The following is an 18391-nucleotide window of genomic DNA, read 5'->3' on the forward strand; positions in this document are numbered from 1 at the left end:
CAAAAGTAATACTTACCACAGGGTAGACATTAGTCTAAATGCTTTGAATACTTTTTCTCATTTAAAGCTTTTAGCAGCCATATGGGGTGAGTATTGTTATACCAATTTTATAAAATAAAAAAAGCTGTTTTGAGAGTTGAACTTCTTGTTCAAGGTTAGTGAAGGAGAAAGCCAAGATTTAAATCCAACTTCTGGCTACATGGGTTGAACTTTTCCCACTAAAACATTTTAATTCTCAGAAAGGAAGAACATCTATATCTATTATATAAAATCAAAAACAAAATCCATTATTTGCATTTTTGCTTGTTTGATGTTTTCTACCATTTTTTTTAGTTAAAGGCAGTAAAATGCTGAATTTTTAATCTTACAGATTCCTGAGTCTTAAAATGATTAGCTATATGAAGTACGTGACAAAAGATTGGGTGTGTAATCCCATTGACTTGGGAGGCTGAGGCAGGAGAATTACGAGTTCAGAAGCCAGCCTCAGCAAAAGATAGGCACTAAGCCACTCAGTGAGACCCTGTCTCTAAATAAAATACAAAATAGAGCTGGGGCTGTGGTTCAGTGGTGGAGTGCCCCTGAGTTCAATCCTTGGTAATTCCCCCCATACACACAAAAAAAAGGTTGGGTGTGTTTTAGGCAATCCCAATCAAATGGTGACAAGGGCAGGACTAAGGGACACAACGTTTTCACTGCTGGAAATGACAAATTTTTGAGCTTCCTAAAACCCTGTAATTTTGATATTTCAACCACGCCATTTAAAATTCTGATATTCATTTTTCTTGTTTTTTTGTTCAATAGCTTATGAATTTGTGACTTTTGGAATAAAATTTATAATTTCATAAGCACAAGAATCCACAAGGATCTTATCATTTTGTTCCTTATATTTGTTATTTTACTGGTTTCTCCTTTTCTCCTGCCTGTCACCACCACCTCTGTATCTGAGTACAGCCTCTCCCATCTAGCCTCCCAGCCCAGCTGTGGAATAGATCCCATTTCTCTTGGACCTTCCTTCTTGACCCTGTTCTGGTTGTTTCTCATCTATAATTGACTTATGTAAACTTATAAATTAATAACATTGACATTACCTTAATATAATGAGACATCTGAATTAAAAAGTCATTCCTGGAATCTTCAAGAATAAGGGTGCACCCCATGTTAGAAGTTGTGTTGTGAAGGTCAAAAATGATGTCATAGGAATCTTCACTATTTTTTGGACCAAATAAATGATTTATTTCTTGAGCCCTTTTCACTTCATATGGCAAATCCTCTGACATCTCTTTGCTATTATTAGCAGAAAGAAAAACATTAACAACATTTGTGGCTAAGATAACATAAATAGTCAATAAAAACACAATGTATAAAGAACCAGTTGCCAAACCTTTTATATGCAAAATCTGTGAGGGTAGTGAAAATATCTAAAATTGTTATAAATGAAAAATATTTTTGCTCCATTTGTTTCCACATAACTAATATTGCACTGATATTCTTAAAAATAATACATTCATTTATGTTGCTAGTCACAGGTAGGACTTTTCAAACAGAATTTACCATTTGACTTCAACCTTGAACAAAAATTTTCCATTAATCTTATTTATAGTTTTTTTGTAGTTATGGTGCACTTGTTATTTATTATGGGGATAGATCATTAAATGCATCTTCCTCCCAGTCTTCACCCTGGGTAATTCAAGTTCTCGAAACAGAGTCAAACTTAGATGCTCACATCATCATTAGGTATTTTTAATTGAGGCCCAACAGTCATCAGTGGTCCAGGGACAAGGTTTACAGATTAGAGTCTGAAGACACTCCAAAAATACAAAAATTTACAGGTATGTGTGTGTGTGTGTGTGTGTGTGTGTGTGTGTTTGTGGGGCAAGTGTTAATATCTGTTATTATATTCTTAGATGGAGTCTCAATCTAACCCCTCCTCACTTCCTGAAATGGTTAGGATACATTTTTTCTTGCTATACATGATAATGGTTTAAATTTATTTTTTCTCATTAAATCACTCAACCACATTTTCATGTAATTCCATCTCTTTCTATTCTCTGGCTATTTTTACTAGTTATCTTTAAAGAACCTACAGTTTGTACCTGAGTGTTTCCTGTCTGGAATGCAATCAAGAAGGTGGATTAGCCATTTTGCAGTTATGAAGCAAAAAATATAAAAAAGGTACATGTGAAGACGAGAACAGGGGGAAGAGAGAAGCAACCTGTGGTCCTGATGATATCATGAAGTCACCCCACCAGCCCTAGACTTATTATTTGTGAATAAGAAACTCTTATTTGCTTAAGCCAGTATGTTTGAGTCTATTATACAAAACCAAACACAATTCCTAAAGGACAGGTGTGCATGTATTATACACATACATATTTATACCTGTGTTATAGATATACATATTATACACATGTGTACACACACACACGTGTGTTTTAAAAGTTAATTCATAAAACAATCCCATGAGGCTACTCCAACCCTATTTTCTTTTACATCTTTCTATCCCCTTTGAGTAAGTAGCACCACTGCCCACCCAGCCGCTCAAAGTTTAGGCTTGACAATGGACATTTCGAGTTCCCATGTCTGGAGTACAGGTACCACTGGAACAGTTCCAAGGGATAAGGCTGAGAGAACAGACAGGGGCAAGACCCCCAAGGGCACTATCAGCTATACTAGCTAGCTTACATCTATTCTGAAGAGGAGAATTTTTTTAAAAAATTGAGAGGGGAAGGCCTAAGATTTTCATGTTAGGATGATCCCTATGACTACCATAAGGGATGGCAGAAAGGACTGGCACAAGTCTCCAGGTAGAGAGAGTCTGTTAAAATACCATTATAACTGTCTTTAGAAGAAATAAAGGTATTGAAAAGGGAAAGAATGACTGGATTTGTGAAGGTCTTGCAACGAATATTTGGGAGGACTTACACACTAGACATGGGGGATGAAGGACAGGGATTTCTATGGGGGATTTTCTTTATACTGGGTGATAGTGTCCTTACTGAGATGAGGAATATAGGGGAAAAATTGGGGGGATTAGGAAAAGATAATTGGTTTATCTATTTCATAAATTTTCATATTAGCTGTGCTAAGAGAAAACTGCTTGGCCTCTGAAAAGTGTTATGAATAAAAAACAGAATGTGAATTTAATTTAAAAGGCTGCTCTCACTGAAAGGCATACTATATTGGGTGGCCATAATAAGAAAAATCACCCCAATTCATTTTAGAGTTATGTGTGAAGTTAATATGCTATCAAAAAAGTTATTCTTCAACAAATTACTACTTGTAATACTATATATATATATATATATATATATATATATATATATATATATATATATACACACACACACACACACANTATATATATATATATATATATATATATATATATATATATATATATATATATATATAAAATAGCCATTTTAGATTAATGTTTGTGTTGATATTACCTCAATCATAAAGGTAAAGCATTTCAAAAATTAATATTTACGCCAGTAAAATTATGATTCAATACAAAAATTATGACTACTGTATAAAACTGCCTTGCAATCTATTCCATAAACAAGCATATTTGTACTAAAAGTAGTATTCACCTTTTGTTCCATAATGACACTAAACCCAAAGACTTCTCTAAATCAAATTAGTGTATCAGAAAACAGGTACAAAAAGTATTGTAGTTAGTTCTTACTGTACATATCTTATATCCTGGCTAGCAGTCTACCAACTCCCTGGGGGGGAAAACATCTTGTACACAGTGTTGTACTCCCACAGTACTTGGCACAATGAGAAAAGTTGTTTAATAATATTTTTAGGTAAATGAAAGAAAGAAATGGAAGAGGCAAATACTTAGAGGCATATACAGTGGTAACTATCAGAACATTTAAAAAGGCAAAAATTAGTCGGGACCCATCTAGAATATTAGGATTAAATATATTGTATTCAATGTGTTAAAAATCAGCTGCAACTGAAATTCAGAAAGTTCAGGGTAAGTGTCTTCAGTTCTCATTATTTAATCCATCCTGGAAGGTAAATACATCTATTCCTCAGGCCACAGGGTGGTCTCATGTTTTCTGAAAATGGGTACTTATTCACTCTTTCATTCAACAAATACTAATTGGAACATTATATTTTTCTTAACTAGAACTTTATGTGCTACTATAACATAGTTGAAAATAAATGTAGTGAATTTCCCACACAGCTAACAAGTGTGTATATATACATAGTGGTCAAATACTAACTTATGCAAAGGATTATTAAATCTGTCTTTCAAGATATGATTTAAAAATAAAACCTTTCTTATATTTTTGTAGTCTACAGAGGATATATTTGAAAAGAAAAATCAAATAATGTGGTACTTTAAAAAAGTATGAATGCCCAGTTTCCATAATTGTATAATTCACAATGCAGCATGATTAGAAATTAAAGCAATCTTACTCATTATAGACACTATACGTATACATGAATATTCATCACACATGTGTATACAAGTTCTCCCACACACATACCACATTTCATACATACATGTATGCACTCTGTACAAAATATACACTTACCCAAGATTTTCAAGGTCACAAACACGATTCAGATCACAGTCGATATATCTGGTACACTTCTTCACTGCTCTTGGGTTGGTAATAAATGGTTTTACTTCCAGCCCTGTTCTCTGAATCTCAGCGTCATTCTCCAGCCAGTGCTTAACTAGAAATACTCCCGTTAGCTCATTCCCATGAGTTCCTCCAAAGATAGCAATCTTTTTTATAGGTTTTCCTGTAATGTGAGGAGAGGTCATTTTACCAATAGTTTTATCTGATTTCTTCAATTCAGAAGAGAGGAGATCAAAGGAAGCTTAAGGTCCTAAGAAAAGTTTAGAAATTTAAATTCAAATGAGAATTTAACCAAAGTGCAAAGTACAAAGTTTCCTTGAGTGGAGGACTTTAAACATCTTCTGTTACAAGTTGTAAACCCTGTTTATTACATGAACACTCCCCTTTGAAGCCCTGTCCTTTACCATATTTGGATTAAAATATGCAAAGATCAACCAGAGATACAGTTGTTGACTTCTAACTCCCTCAGATGGTCAGTAGATCTAAGTACAATAATAAATTGACATCTCCTACCAGTACAAAAAGTCAGTTTCCCCTTCAGCTAGAATGCCATCCAACAGGGCTTTCATGATCATTTGTAATAATAAAAATAGTTTGTAAAGTTCTAATCCTCTAAAATAAAAAAAAAATAAGTGGCTCATTCGATATTTGTTTCCACTGGCATTAAAAAAAAACATTTCTGAAGTGAATCCAGGCACTTTTCATGATCTAAGGGCATTGAAGCTCATATCTAGAAACAGTCAAAGGCAGATACTCAGAGCTTCTTCTTGAGCCAGCACCTTCTTTCGGATTGCTTTTATGCAGTAAGAGACACAGGGACCCAATTGGTGATCACTGGGTCTTGAAAAGCTACTTTGAAACATCCCTTAGTTTCTTTTTCATGATGTTATTGGTTATTCTCTGTCAATTTCCTTAGGAATCTTGCCAAAGTACCAAAGGAAAAGCAACTGTTAGTAATTTTCAAATCCTTTTAATGCACGAAAATGTCTTGGGACATACTATATATATTAACACATGATATGAATTTATAAAGACATGGCCTCATTTACTGACAGAAGTCCTCTCCACTGGAATGCATTGTGTGAAAGGGGGTCTTATTAGAAGAAATTACCCAGAATACCAAGATGATTACATGCCTTTGGAGAAATGACGCTGAGCCAAATCTGATTTGATTTCATGTTCAATCACCCAGAAAGTCAAATATGTTCAAGCATTAAAATTCTATGTATTAGTAATACCAGGCTGTTTTATAAGAGTACAAGCATAATTCATTACAATTGCAGAGTACTTAAATTTATGATGTTTTTCCACTTTGTAAGATAGGACAGAGTAGGTATTGACATCCCTATTGCAGGGATACAACAAAGAGAGGTTAAGCAACCTGAATAAGTTTCCACAGCTACATAAAAGAAAACTAGGCCTGGGGCCCATGTTTCTGATTTAAGTCCAGTGTTTTTTCACAGGGCAACAGGGTGCCTCTTTGTTATTTTTGGTCCCCTCTGAAGTTCTACTTTTGCTCTTTCAGAATTCACATAAACAACCACTACAGTGTGCTCAGGAAACAAACACGCACACAAATAAAATACATGATGGAAATATGAATATTAATGCTATTTAATATTTAATGATGATTAATAAACCAACATGATATTTAGTAAACAAACTCCCAAATTTTTCCTTTAAGAGACCATAATTCAGAGATAAAGCAAAATAACAATATAAATTTATAAACCAAAATTACTGTTCTAACACAAAGCTCCACAGTCTTTGATTTCTGCACATATGAGTGTACACTAAACACACATAAATGTAAAGAGATAACAGCTGTAATGCTACTTTGGTTTCAAGAGCAGTAACTATGGTAAATTATTAACACTGCTATGTTTTGTTTTTTTCCTTGCCGATTTGTAGTTTGTACTGTCCTTTGCCCTAGTCTCTCTGGAAATGCTGCTTTAGTTATCTCCTTTAGCTGGCACAAATGACTTGAATTTTAAGGTTTATTTTATGGAATTTTAACAGATCAGCATTTTGAAGCACACTTCACATTGGTAAAGTTTCTGTTACATGTCCATATGCAACAGAAAGTTAATGAACTGTAGTAATTCTTCCTTATACTTACCTTGTTAATTGTGTACAGTTTTGTCTTCTGTGGAAAGCTTTATTAGAAAAAGGAGAGCATTTCCTTAGAACTGGAGCACCAGAGGCTTTTTATACTCTTAGACAAACTTAACTTCCAAAACATTTTTAACTCCCTGTCTCCCAAAGCACACTTGAGTTTGGATCCTTGTAAAAACTTTGCAGTTTTATTAGTTCTTTTTGAGAGCTTAGAGAACTGAGGGTATAAAATGAAACCTTTTCACTGTCTCCCTATTAAGTTGAATATTTAATGTATTGAAGTAGGTGTTTAATAACTTCCAGCACCTGAATAAGTTTCCACAGTCTTAGTGTTTTCCTTGCTCTGTGGCCCATTCTGATCAACTTTTCACGTAAAAATAAATGAATGATAACCAGAATGAGACAGCTATAGAACAGATAAGTTTATAAACTGCTAGCAAAAGCTGGGCATGGTGATGGATGTATATAATCTCAGCTGCTCTAGAGGCTGAGGCAGGAGAATTGCCAGTTCAAAGTCAGCCTCAAAAATTTAGTGAGGCCCTAAGCTACTCTGTAAAACCCTGTCTCAAAACAAGATACAAGAGAGGGCTGGGGATGTGGCTCAGTGGTCAAGTGTCCCTGAGTTGAATCCCTGGTACAAAAAAATATATATATACAAAAAAACCACAAAATTGCTAGCAAAAATTCCATATTGCTCATGTCTACATTCCTTATTGCTCATGTCTGAATTCCTTAGAGACATAGCAGATATTGTTCCTCCTGGGCTTAATGTTGTTGTTTTAATGAGAAATCATTTTTTTTTAGGGAGTAGGTTTTATACATGTGTGGATGTATGTATGTATATATCATGTCAAAAGCAGCTTCCTTGATGTTCATGTTTTGGGTAAGTCTAATTGTAACTATGATGAAAAAGAAGTCTTTTCAGACATTTTGTTGTTTGAACTCTTCTTTCCAAATTAAAAAGATGAACCTCTTCCTTCTAAACTTATTCCTTAAGATGGATATTATTACCCTAAGTACATATATAAAGACACAAATGGTGTGTATATAACTTGTATACAACACAACTATGAAAAATTGTGTTCTATATGTGTAATATGAATTGTAATGCATTCTGCTGTCATGTATAACAAATTAGAATGAAAAAATTTTTAAAAAATAAAAAAAACACTTTACTTTTCTTTACTCTGGCATTCAAGGCCTATTGTCAATCTATCTCTAATTTATCTCCAAACATTCTTATTTGACTTAATTTTCAAAGAAACTAGAAATACATTTTATTGTCCCATAGTCTTAGACTTTTATTAACAACCTTCTTCTCAGCTTTCTCTCCCTCTTCCTTTTACCTACCCCAGCCTTTGAATAGCAGAAGATATGGTAAATAAACAAACAAATAAATAAATAACATCCTATTTGAACTCAGGTCTAAAATTATTACACTTGGCCTATAATAAGTACCCAATAAATGGCAGCTACTATTATGAAATAAGGTCTAACATTTATTGAGCACTTACTGTGCATTAGGTAGGACTGTTCATTGTCTCATAGAATTTTTAGGGAATTAAGTAAATATTTATACTGCTATTTTACTGAGGAAGGAAATGTAGATATAGAGCAGGTAAGTTATTCAAAGTCATAAGCCCAAGAACCCCCAGTATTCCCAGGCAGGAAGCCTGTAGCTGGAACTCAAGAGCTTGGAAGTGCTGCACCATTCTGCTTCCTTTGTTGAGTATCTCCATGGCTCATGGGCTCTTTTGCTCTAGCAGCACTGGCTCTGCCTTACTGACTGCTCTCTGTCTTGCATAGTTGTCACCCACAGGCAGGCCTCAGCAATCCCACCAGTTTCCTGGGGACTCTCATCCCAACAGAGAGATCTGACTCAGAAATACAGCCACACCAAACAAGACACTTACGCTTTGGTCTTGTTGTCCTGGGAGTCTTCTTTTTTTTTTTTTTTAGACACCGTCCAGATTGCCACCAGCATCTTACAAACTGAAGTCTAGAACCTAAGAGATGACCAGGGGTGCAGGAAAGAGGGAGCCATAATTTTCCGATGCAGCTGGGGCAGAGGATGACTGGATTAAACATCTGTCTCTGCCTCTTCAGTGACCAGCACAGGCTCCTTCCCTGTCTGGGAAAGGGGTTGAAGAGGTAGGGCCATCTCCTTACATCGTGAGAACGCAGACAAGCGCTCTAACTTGGCGCTTCCAGTTGTTCTCAGAGCACAGGTGACCTGTGTGCCTGCGCAGTGAGCAGTGAGTTCAAGTGCGCCTGCGCACAGCCCCAGTTCTTGCCCTTTTTTCGGAGAAGGTAGGCAGTTGCTGACTGGGGTCTCTTCGACGGTTGACCAAGCCAGGGGAACTTGAGGGTTCAAGTTGTGTGTCATGTTGGGATGGGGTTCAAGAAGGGAAAGCCCCTGCCTTGACCCTAGTTACAAAATGCTGCTGGTCCCTGGGTGGATAAGGAAAGGTTTTTGGAAGATAAAGAAAAAGACCTTGATAGGGACATGGCCTCCTCCCCCGCAAGGAGAGGCCCAAACAAGCCCTTCTGGCTTCCACCTGGGACCAGCCTTTGAGGACCGAAGTATTTGCAAATTGAACAAACTTTACAGTCTGTGCCACATAACCGTGTCACCAAGCCACTCAGATCCAACTGAAAATAGGAGTTGTGCGAGTTAGGGATCCAAGGGAGGATTTTTCACTTTTTCTATGGAAAAAAAAAAGTTTATTTTCATACAATACTCAAAAGATGTAATAATGGCCCTTGTAAGCGCCTTTGTGTTTAGCATATAAGTTGCATTAATATTTCTGTGTTGAGAAAAAGTGGCATAACCTCTGTTTTGGTTCCTAGAATAGAACCAAGGATATTTTCAAAAGGGCCTATTATATCTAGTTTCAAGTCAAGATAGAAATAAAGCAGAGGCACTCTCTCACCTCATGTTTCCCAAGTTTTATTTTTAACAGTGGTATTTGGAAGTTAATATTTACCTAAGTCTGATATGCATCATTCTTTAGTTGTGTTTATGCCTGTATGTATTATTGGTAGGGAATTTGGAGCAGAAAGGATCTTAAAATTACGTTTGTATCTTTCCTTTTTATCCACACAATGGGCAAGTATTTGTTGAATTGAGATTGAAATATATTAAGAGGCTATATGTGGAAAACATAACAGCAATTAAGTTGTAAAATTAAGAAAAATACAGGGAAAAACCCCTTTATTTAAACTGAGTGGAAATTTATCATTGTATTTGTTTTGGACATTAATTGAGGATTTAGTCTTTGGTAGTCTCAAACTAATGACCAAAGCAGGTGATTTGCATAGTGCCATGAAGTTGGACACAGACCAAACATGTTCTCATATGGCTAGTTCGATACTGTATATTTCCTACCTGTGAGTTTGCCAATGCAATTGTAATTTGGTGGGTTGGTCTCTGTGACCTCTATTCTGTACCATTGGTCTACCAGTCTGTTTTGGTGCCAATACCATGCTGTCCCATTACCCTCTTTATAGATCTGATTCAGAATTCTCATGGTGTGTCCTTGATTCTGAAATAAATTTTATAGACCATGTGAAAATCTGCACATACTAGGAAGCAAGGTTATAATCACCCCAGTCATACCTTAATTTGAACAGAGCTGGAAAAAATCAGATTTGTTGTAAGTACTTACTCAGAAGCTCCCTCAGGTTTCAATGTAGTTTTCAAACGTAATTTTCATAATTGTATCCTGGGAATTTATTTTGTTGTTGATAGAATATGAGTTATAAGGTTCTTTCTTTGAAGGTTTGGTCAAACAACTTTATTTGTGAATTTAGAATGCAAAACAAAAATTAATAGACTGACATAGAAGAAAATGAAAATTCCACTCGAAGTACAGCAGGTATTGAGCAACTTTATCTTTGAAGCTTCCTTATTTTGTGTATGCCATATTAAGTTTGTGTAGTTTGTAAGTGAAACATTTTGGAAGGGACTTTAAGAAAGATGAAACATTGAGTCTTGCTTCTTTTCTTTTTTAGGTCAAAGGAGGTAAAATAAAACTTACTCAACCCAAAGTATTTAGTGGCAGAGGTGGGAGTAACATAAAAACTTAGGTTCACCCTGGTGTTCTACAGATTCTGTATGCTTGAGTTGTTCTGTGCTTTTAAGATGAAAAAAAATTAATAGATCTATCTTTAATTATATTTGTGCCTGACTTGTTAAAAATATTTCCAGAAATACATATATTTCCTAGAATCTATCATTTCTAGTTTTCCTAACTTATTAGGTAAAATCAAGACAGGACAATACTGATGAAAACCAGGGGATGAATATGATGCACAATAAAGATAATAATAACTATTATTTATGGTGAACGTTTCTAGACATTTAATTATACATATTAATTTATTTGATTCTTCCACCAATCTTCCAAGATATATTATTATTATTGTCCCTGTTTTTCCTATTAGAAACAAAAACAAAATGGTTAAACAAGAAATTATTAAATGGTAGAACCAGGATGTAAACTTAGGAATCTGGCTGTACAGTTCATGTCTGAATAATTATGTTATTCAGTTTGTGTCATGTTGGCACAAAGAGTTTAAGGAAATTGCCCATGTTTATGCTGTTTTGTCATTAATTTTAAAAAAAATGACAGCAGAATGCATTATAATTCTTATTACAAATATACAAGCACAATTTTTCATATCTCTAGTTGTATATAAAGTATGTTGATACCAATTCATGTCTTCATACATGTACTTTGGCTAATGATGTTTATCACATTCCACCATCCTTGCTAATCCCCTGCCCCCTGCTAATCCCCTTTCCCTCCCTCCCCTCTTCTCTATCTAGAATTCATCTATTCCTGAATGCTCCCCCTCCCTACCTGACTATGAGTCAGCCTCCTTATATCAGAGAAAACATTCGGCATTTGTTCTTTGGGGATTGGCTAGCTTTACTTTGCATTATCTTCTCTAGCGCCATCCATTTAGCTGCAAAAGCCATGATTTTGTTCTCTTTTATTCCTGAGTAAAATTCCATTGTGTATATATGCCACATTTTTTTATCCATTCATCCACTGGAGAGCATCTAGGTTGGCTCCACAGATTAGCTATTGTAAATTGTGCTGCTATAAACATTGTTGTGGCTGTGTCCCTGTAGTATGCTGTTTTTAAGTCCTTTGGGTATAGATTGAGGAGAGGGATAGCTGGGTCAAATGGTGGTTCCATTTCCAGATTTCCAAGGACTCTCCATACTGCTTTGCATATTGGCTGCACCAATTTGCAGTCCCACCAGAGTGTACCTTTTTCCCCACATCCTCACCAACACTTATGGTTGCTTGTCTTCATAATAGCTGCCATTCTGACTGGAGTGAGATGACATCTTAGAGTAGTTTTGATTTGCATTTCTCTGATTGCTAGAGATGATGAGCATTTTTTCATATATTTGTTGATTGATTGTATATCCTCTTCTGAGAAGTGTCTCAGATCCTTCGCCCATTTGTTGATTGGGTTATTTATTTATTTATTTATTTATTTTGGTGCTTAGCTTTTTGAGTTCTTTATATACCCTAGAGATTAGTGCTCTTTCTGATGTGTGAGGGGTAAAAATTTGATCCCAGGATGTAAACTCTATGTTCACCTCACAGATTGTTTCTTTTGCTGAGAAGAAACTTTTTAGTTTGATTCTATCCCATTTATTGATTCTTGGTTTTAATTCTTGCACCATAGGAGTTTTATTAAGGAAGTTGGGTCCTTCATTACATGATGAAGATTAGGGCCTTCTTTTTCTTCTATTAGACTCAGTCTCTGGTTTAATTCCTAAGTCCTTGATCCACTTTGAGTTGAATTTTGTTCATGTGAGAGATAGGAGTTTAATTTCATTTTATTGCATATGGATTTCTGGTTTTCCCAGCGCCATTTGTTGAAGATGCAAACTTTTCTCCAGTGCATGTTTTTGGCACCTTTGTCCAATATAAGATAATTGTAATTTGGTGGGTTGGTCTCTGTGTCCTCTATTCTGTACCATTGGTCTACCAGTCTATTTTGGTGCCAATACCATGCTGGTTTTGTTACTGTTACTCTGTAGTATAGTTTAAGGTCTGGTCTAGTGATGCCACCTGCTTCACTCTTCCTGCTAAAGATTGCTTTAGCTATTCTGGGTCTCTTATTTTTCCAGATTAATTTCATGATTGCTTTTTCTATTTCTATGAGGAATGCCATTGGAATATTGATAGGAGTTACATTAAATCTGTATAGTGCTTTTGGTAGTATGGTCATTTTGATAATATTAATTCTGCCTATCCAAGAGCAAGGTAGATCTTTGCATCTTCTAAGATCTTGTTTGATTTCTTTCTTTAGGGTTCTGTAGTTTTCATTGTATAGGTCTTTCACCTGTTTCAATAAGTTGATTCCCAAGTATCTTTTTTTTTTTAGGTTATTGTAAATGCTGTAGTTTTCCCCATTTCCTTCTCAGAGGATTTGTCACTGATATACAGAAATGCCTTTTATTTATGAGGGTTGATTTTATATCCTGCTACTTTGCTGAATTCACTTACTAGTTCTAGAAGTTTTCTGGTGGAGCTTTTTGGGTCTTCTAGGTATAGAATCATATCATCAGCAAATAATGCTCATTTAATTTCTTCTTTTCCTATACATATTCCTTTAATTTCTTTCATCTGTCTAAGTGCTCTGGCCAGGGTTTCAAGAACTATGTTGAATAGAAGTGGTGAAAGAGGACATCCCTGTCTTGTTCCAGTTTTTAGAGGGAATGCCTTTAATTTTTCTCCATTTAGAATGATGTTAGCCTGAGGCTTAATGTAGATAGCCTTTATGAGGTTGAGATATGATCCTGTTATCCCTAGTTTTTCTAGTGCTTTGAACATAAAGGGGTGCTATATTTTGTCAAATGCTTTTTCTGCATCTATTGAGATGATCATATTATTCTTATCTTTGAGTCTATTGTGATGAATTACATTTATTGATTTCTGTATGTTGAACCAACCTTGCATCCCTGGGATGAATCCCACTTGATCATGGTGCACAATCTTTTGGATATGTTTTTTGTGTTTGATTTACCAGAATTTTATTGAGAATTTTTGCATCTATGTTCATTAGAGATATTGGTCTGAGGTTTTCTTTCTTTGATGTGTCGTTGCCTGGTTTTGGGATCAAGGTGATTATTGGCCTCATAGAATGAGTTTGGAATTACTGCCTCTTTTTCTATCTCCTGAAATAAATTGTAGAGTATTGGTATTAGTTCTACTTTAAAGGTCTTGTAGAACTTGGCTATGTATTTATCCAGTCCTGGGCTTTTCTTGGTTGGTAAGCTTCTGATGGTGTCTTCTATTTCATCGCTTGATATTGGTCTGTTTAAATTGTGTATATCTTCCTGACTCATCTGGGCAAATTGTATGACTTAAAAACTTGTTGATGCCTTCAATGTCTTCTATTTTATTGGGGTATAAGTTTTCAAAATAATTTCTAGCTATCCTTTGTATTTCTATAGTGTCTGTTGTGATATTACCTTTTTCATCCTTCTCTTCATTAGCGTGGCTAAGAGTCTGTCAATTTTATTTATTTTTTCAAAGAACCAAGTTTTTGTTTTGTCAATTTTTTCAGTTGTTTCTTTTGTTTCTATTTCATTGATTTCAGCTCTAATTTTAATTATTTCTTGCCTTCTACTGCTTTTGATGCTGATGTGTTCTTCTTTTTGTAGGGCTTTGATATGTAGTGTGAGGTCATTTATTTGTTGACTTTTTCTTCTTTTAGGGAATGAACTCGATGCAATGAATTTTCCTCTTAGTACTGCTTTCATAGTATCCCAGAGATTTCGATATGATGTGTCTGTGTTCTCATTTATCTCTAAGAATTTTTTAATCTCCTCCTTGATGTCTTCTGTGACCCATTGTTCATTCATTAGCATGTTGTTTAGTCTACAGGTGATGCAGAAATTTTTATTTTTTATTTTGTCATTGATTTCCAATTTCATTCCATTATGATCTGAGAAAATACATGGTAGAATCTCTACTTTTTTGTATTTTCTAATTTTTGCTTTGTGGCATATTATATGATCTATTTTAGAGAAGGATCCATGTGCTGCTGAGAAGAAAGTGTATCCGATTGATGCAGGTTGAAATATTCTATATATGTCAGTTAAATCTTAAGTTATTGATTATATTATTGAGTTCTATAGTTTCTTTATTCAACTTTTGTTTTGAAGATCTATCCAGTGGTGAGCAAGGTGTGTTAAAGTCACCCAAGATTATTGTGTTCAATTTGGCTCTTGAACTTGAGAAGAATTTGTTTGAATGAACATAGCTGCACCATTGTTTGGGGCATATATATTTATGATTCTTGTGTCTTGATGGTGTATGCCTCCTTTAAGCAGTGTATAATGTCCATCTTTATCCCTTTTGATTAATTTTGGCTTGAAGTCTACTTTATATGAGGATAGAAACCACTGCTTGCTTCCACAGTCCATGTGAGTGGTATGATTTTTCCCACCTTTTCACCTTCAGTCTGTGTATTTCTTTTCCTATCAGATGAGTCTCCTGGAGGCAGCATATTGTTGGATCTTTTTTTTTAATCCAGTCTGCTAGCCTATGTCTTTTGATTAGTGAGTTTAAGCCATTAACATTCAGGGTTATTATTGAGACATGGCTTGTATTTCCAGCTGTATTTGTTTATTTTTGTTAATTAACTTGACTTGATTTTCTTCTTTGATTTTTCCTTTAGGGTATACTACCTCCCTCTGCTGATTTTCATTGTTGTTTTTCGATTCCTCTTCATGGATAATTGTGCCAAGGATGTTTTGTAGTGCTGGTTTTCTAGCTATAAATTCTTTTAACTTTTGTTTATGGTGGAAGGTTTTTGTTTCATCTTCAAAACTAAAGCTTAATTTTTCTGAATATAAGATTCTTGGTTGGCACCCATTTTCTTTCAGAACTTGATATGTGTTGTTCCAGGATCTTCTCACTTTCAGAGTCTGTGTTGAAAAATCTGCCATTATCCTAATTGGTTTTCCCCTAAATGTAATCTGATTCCTTTCTCTTGTGGCTTTTAAAATTTTCTCCTTATTCTGTATGTTGGGCATTTTTATTGTAATGTACCTTGATGTTGATCTATTGTGATTTTTGTACATTTGGCATCCTGTAGGCTTCTTGAATTTGGATTTCCAATTCAGTCTTCATGTTTGGAAACTTTTCTGATATTATTTCATTGAATAGAGTGTTCATTCCTTTGGTTTGGACCTCTATGCCTGAGAATCATTTCTAGGAGATAAAATGATTTGACTTGTCGAATGCTTTTCTTTAGATAAGATTTTTGAGCAACAGTCAAACTTGACACCACCAGCTCAGTTTTCCTCACCCTCTCTGGGGTGAAGTGAGTGTGAAATGAACTAATGCTCAAGCACAGGTGACATTGGAATGGCTGCAGCAGATTGCCTGGTGACATTTGCAGGATTTCTCACTCTGAATTCTGCTTCAAGGAAAGGATTGTGTTTGTACGGATAAACTTTTTAAAAAATTATTTTTCCTCTCCACTCTTTAAAAATTACCCAAGTAGTTAGTTATCACATTTTCAATATGGAATTTTGTTTCTTTTTTCTTTCCTTTCTTTTTCTTTATTTTTGGTACTCAACCACTGAGCCACATCCCCAGCCCTATTTTTAATTTTATTTAGAGATAAGGTCTCACTGAGTTGCTTAGCACCTTGCCATTGCTGAGACTGGCTTTTAACTCTCTACCTTCCTGTCTTAGTCTCCTGAGCAGATGGGATTATAGGCAGGCTCCTCCATGCCTGACTGGAATTTCTTTCATGTTTCCATTTCCATAGGGGCAATAAAAAAATTCAACTGCGTTATGTTGCAAACAATTAGTACAGAACACTGGACAGCACTATTCTTAATCAGAAGTTTCCAAGAGCCCAGCACTTATTTCTGGGCTGTGATTAATTCAAGACTGGAGTCAGACTCTCATGAGACAGTCCTTGAGGGTTCCCAGGTTTTGCAGCAACCAGAAGCTGTGAATGGACTGAATAGGGTGCAGAAGATGCTACTGAGCCACCACATGCTATTCTCAGACCTGAGCCAGGTGTGCAACAGAAATGTAGTTAGTTCTTTGAGATGAGATATCAGATGTCAAGTTTCTCAAGACAAGACTAAGGTTAATGTCAAAAAGCCATGAGATACAAGATAGGACTAGTTACCTGAAGCTCATCGGGCAGCAGTAACCCGAGGGAGCATGTTATAACTTACTTGTTAACAGAACAATTGCTTTCTGTGCAGGAGGTTAACTCTGATTGTCTGGAACCACAGAGTTGGGGCAGAAAGATTTTGAAAAGCAAGAGCAGATGTGTTTGGACCACATGAAATGGAAGGATCTCTCTCACTAAGTCATGATTTATGAAATGTATTTTCTCCAGCAGTGGAAGAGCAAGAAAGCAGAAACCCAATGTCCGGTGGTGAGGGTTAGTATGTGAATATATAAGTGACGGGGTAGAACAGGGTCCTGATGGAGAGAGACTCCACATCCCAGTAGTGCATCAGCCAGTGCCTGGCGGGGGCCAGTTGCAGAGCTCACTGCCACCTCCCAGTCTGCTCAGCATCCTCCAGGCTGAGGACAGGAGTGTTCACAGTTCTACAGAACCTTGCAGTGGTTCTCCTTGTGTGTCTCCAGCTAGCTGTGTAGTTCAGTAATGCATTTAACTTTGTGTTCTAAAATAGGTATGGGAGAGCTTTATCAATGACTACTGATTTATTTTAATTTTGAAGAGGAGAGAGCAGCCTTATAGATCAAATAGAACAGGAAAAACTGAATCACTGAGCTATACATTGACTTTTCATCTTAAAAAGATATTGAGGAACCAAGACATTTTTAATAAAAGCACTTTTACACACATTCCTATAAAATCTCACAATATTTTTGTTATATAAAACATGACGTGTTATTATATTCACTTCTAATTTCTATCTAAAATGATAATTTGACAATTGAACAAGGGCCTGCTCATGAGCAGGGAACTATCAGCAACTGGTTATCAAGCTACACTCTAAATATGTCCTCGATGCTTGGGCATCTGGTTGGTGCTAATTTGAAGTGTCAAAGTGCTGGTCTCCTTCCCACTCTCAGTCTGTCTCCCATAGCTTATAACCCTTGCATTCATTTCATCAATCATAGAGTTGATGTTACATTTTACATGTGAAGTTGAGTACCAAGGACTGTTAGTCTCAAGGCTCATTTCATTCCCCAAAGAGTAAAAAAAGCCCTATGCTGAGGGAAGCATTTACAACCAAAAATTTGGGAAGACAAAGCATTATTAGGGAGAGGCCACCAGAAAAAGCAGCCCAGGACCCCAAGGCATCCAGGATCCTTATACCTCAAGGAAACAAAATTCTCCAGGTATAAAGTGCTACCAAAGGCTTTATCATGACTCTACCCTATAAGTGCCACATTGAGAACTCTGCTCTGTTTACACTGGTTATCTCAAATAAAGGAAGCCATAAAAAGTTAAAGAGACAGGCATGGTGGCACACACCTATAATTCCAGGTTTTAGTGAGACTAAGGTAGGAGGATGACAAGTTCAAGATCAACCTCAGCAACTCAGTGATACCCTGCCTCAAAATAAAATAAAAAAGGCTGGTTATGAGATGAGGGTTTAAGTCTTCATTGTCCTAAGGGGAAAGAGTTAG

General features: G+C 35.8%; 1 protein-coding gene and 1 pseudogene across 8 annotated transcripts in view; one reads left to right on the top strand and one right to left on the bottom strand.

The window, feature by feature from the left end:
* The window catches only part of LOC107155184 (aspartoacylase-like), a 104684-nt gene extending 99734 nt beyond the window's left edge, over positions 1–4950 (bottom strand). For 6 of the 8 annotated variants that reach the window (XR_007343716.1, XR_007343717.1, XR_007343715.1 and 3 more), the window contains exons 1-2: positions 4554–4949; positions 1089–1284 (exon numbers count right to left, since the gene is read on the bottom strand). Coding sequence is in view for 3 of the 8 variants with exons in the window: in XM_015500974.2 (XP_015356460.1) it covers positions 1089–1284; positions 4554–4789 (432 nt within the window). In the remaining 5 variants the exon portion in view is untranslated. Of the gene's footprint in view, positions 1–1088; positions 1285–4553 lie in introns of all 8 variants that reach the window. The other 2 variants (XM_015500972.2, XM_015500973.2) reach the window with 2 other exon arrangements.
* The window catches only part of LOC125613168, an 84952-nt pseudogene that overhangs the window by 28399 nt on the left and 38162 nt on the right, over positions 1–18391 (top strand).

Source organism: Marmota marmota, unplaced genomic scaffold (genome assembly GCF_001458135.2).
Source record: "Marmota marmota marmota unplaced genomic scaffold, marMar, whole genome shotgun sequence".
NCBI lineage: Eukaryota > Metazoa > Chordata > Mammalia > Rodentia > Sciuridae > Marmota > Marmota marmota.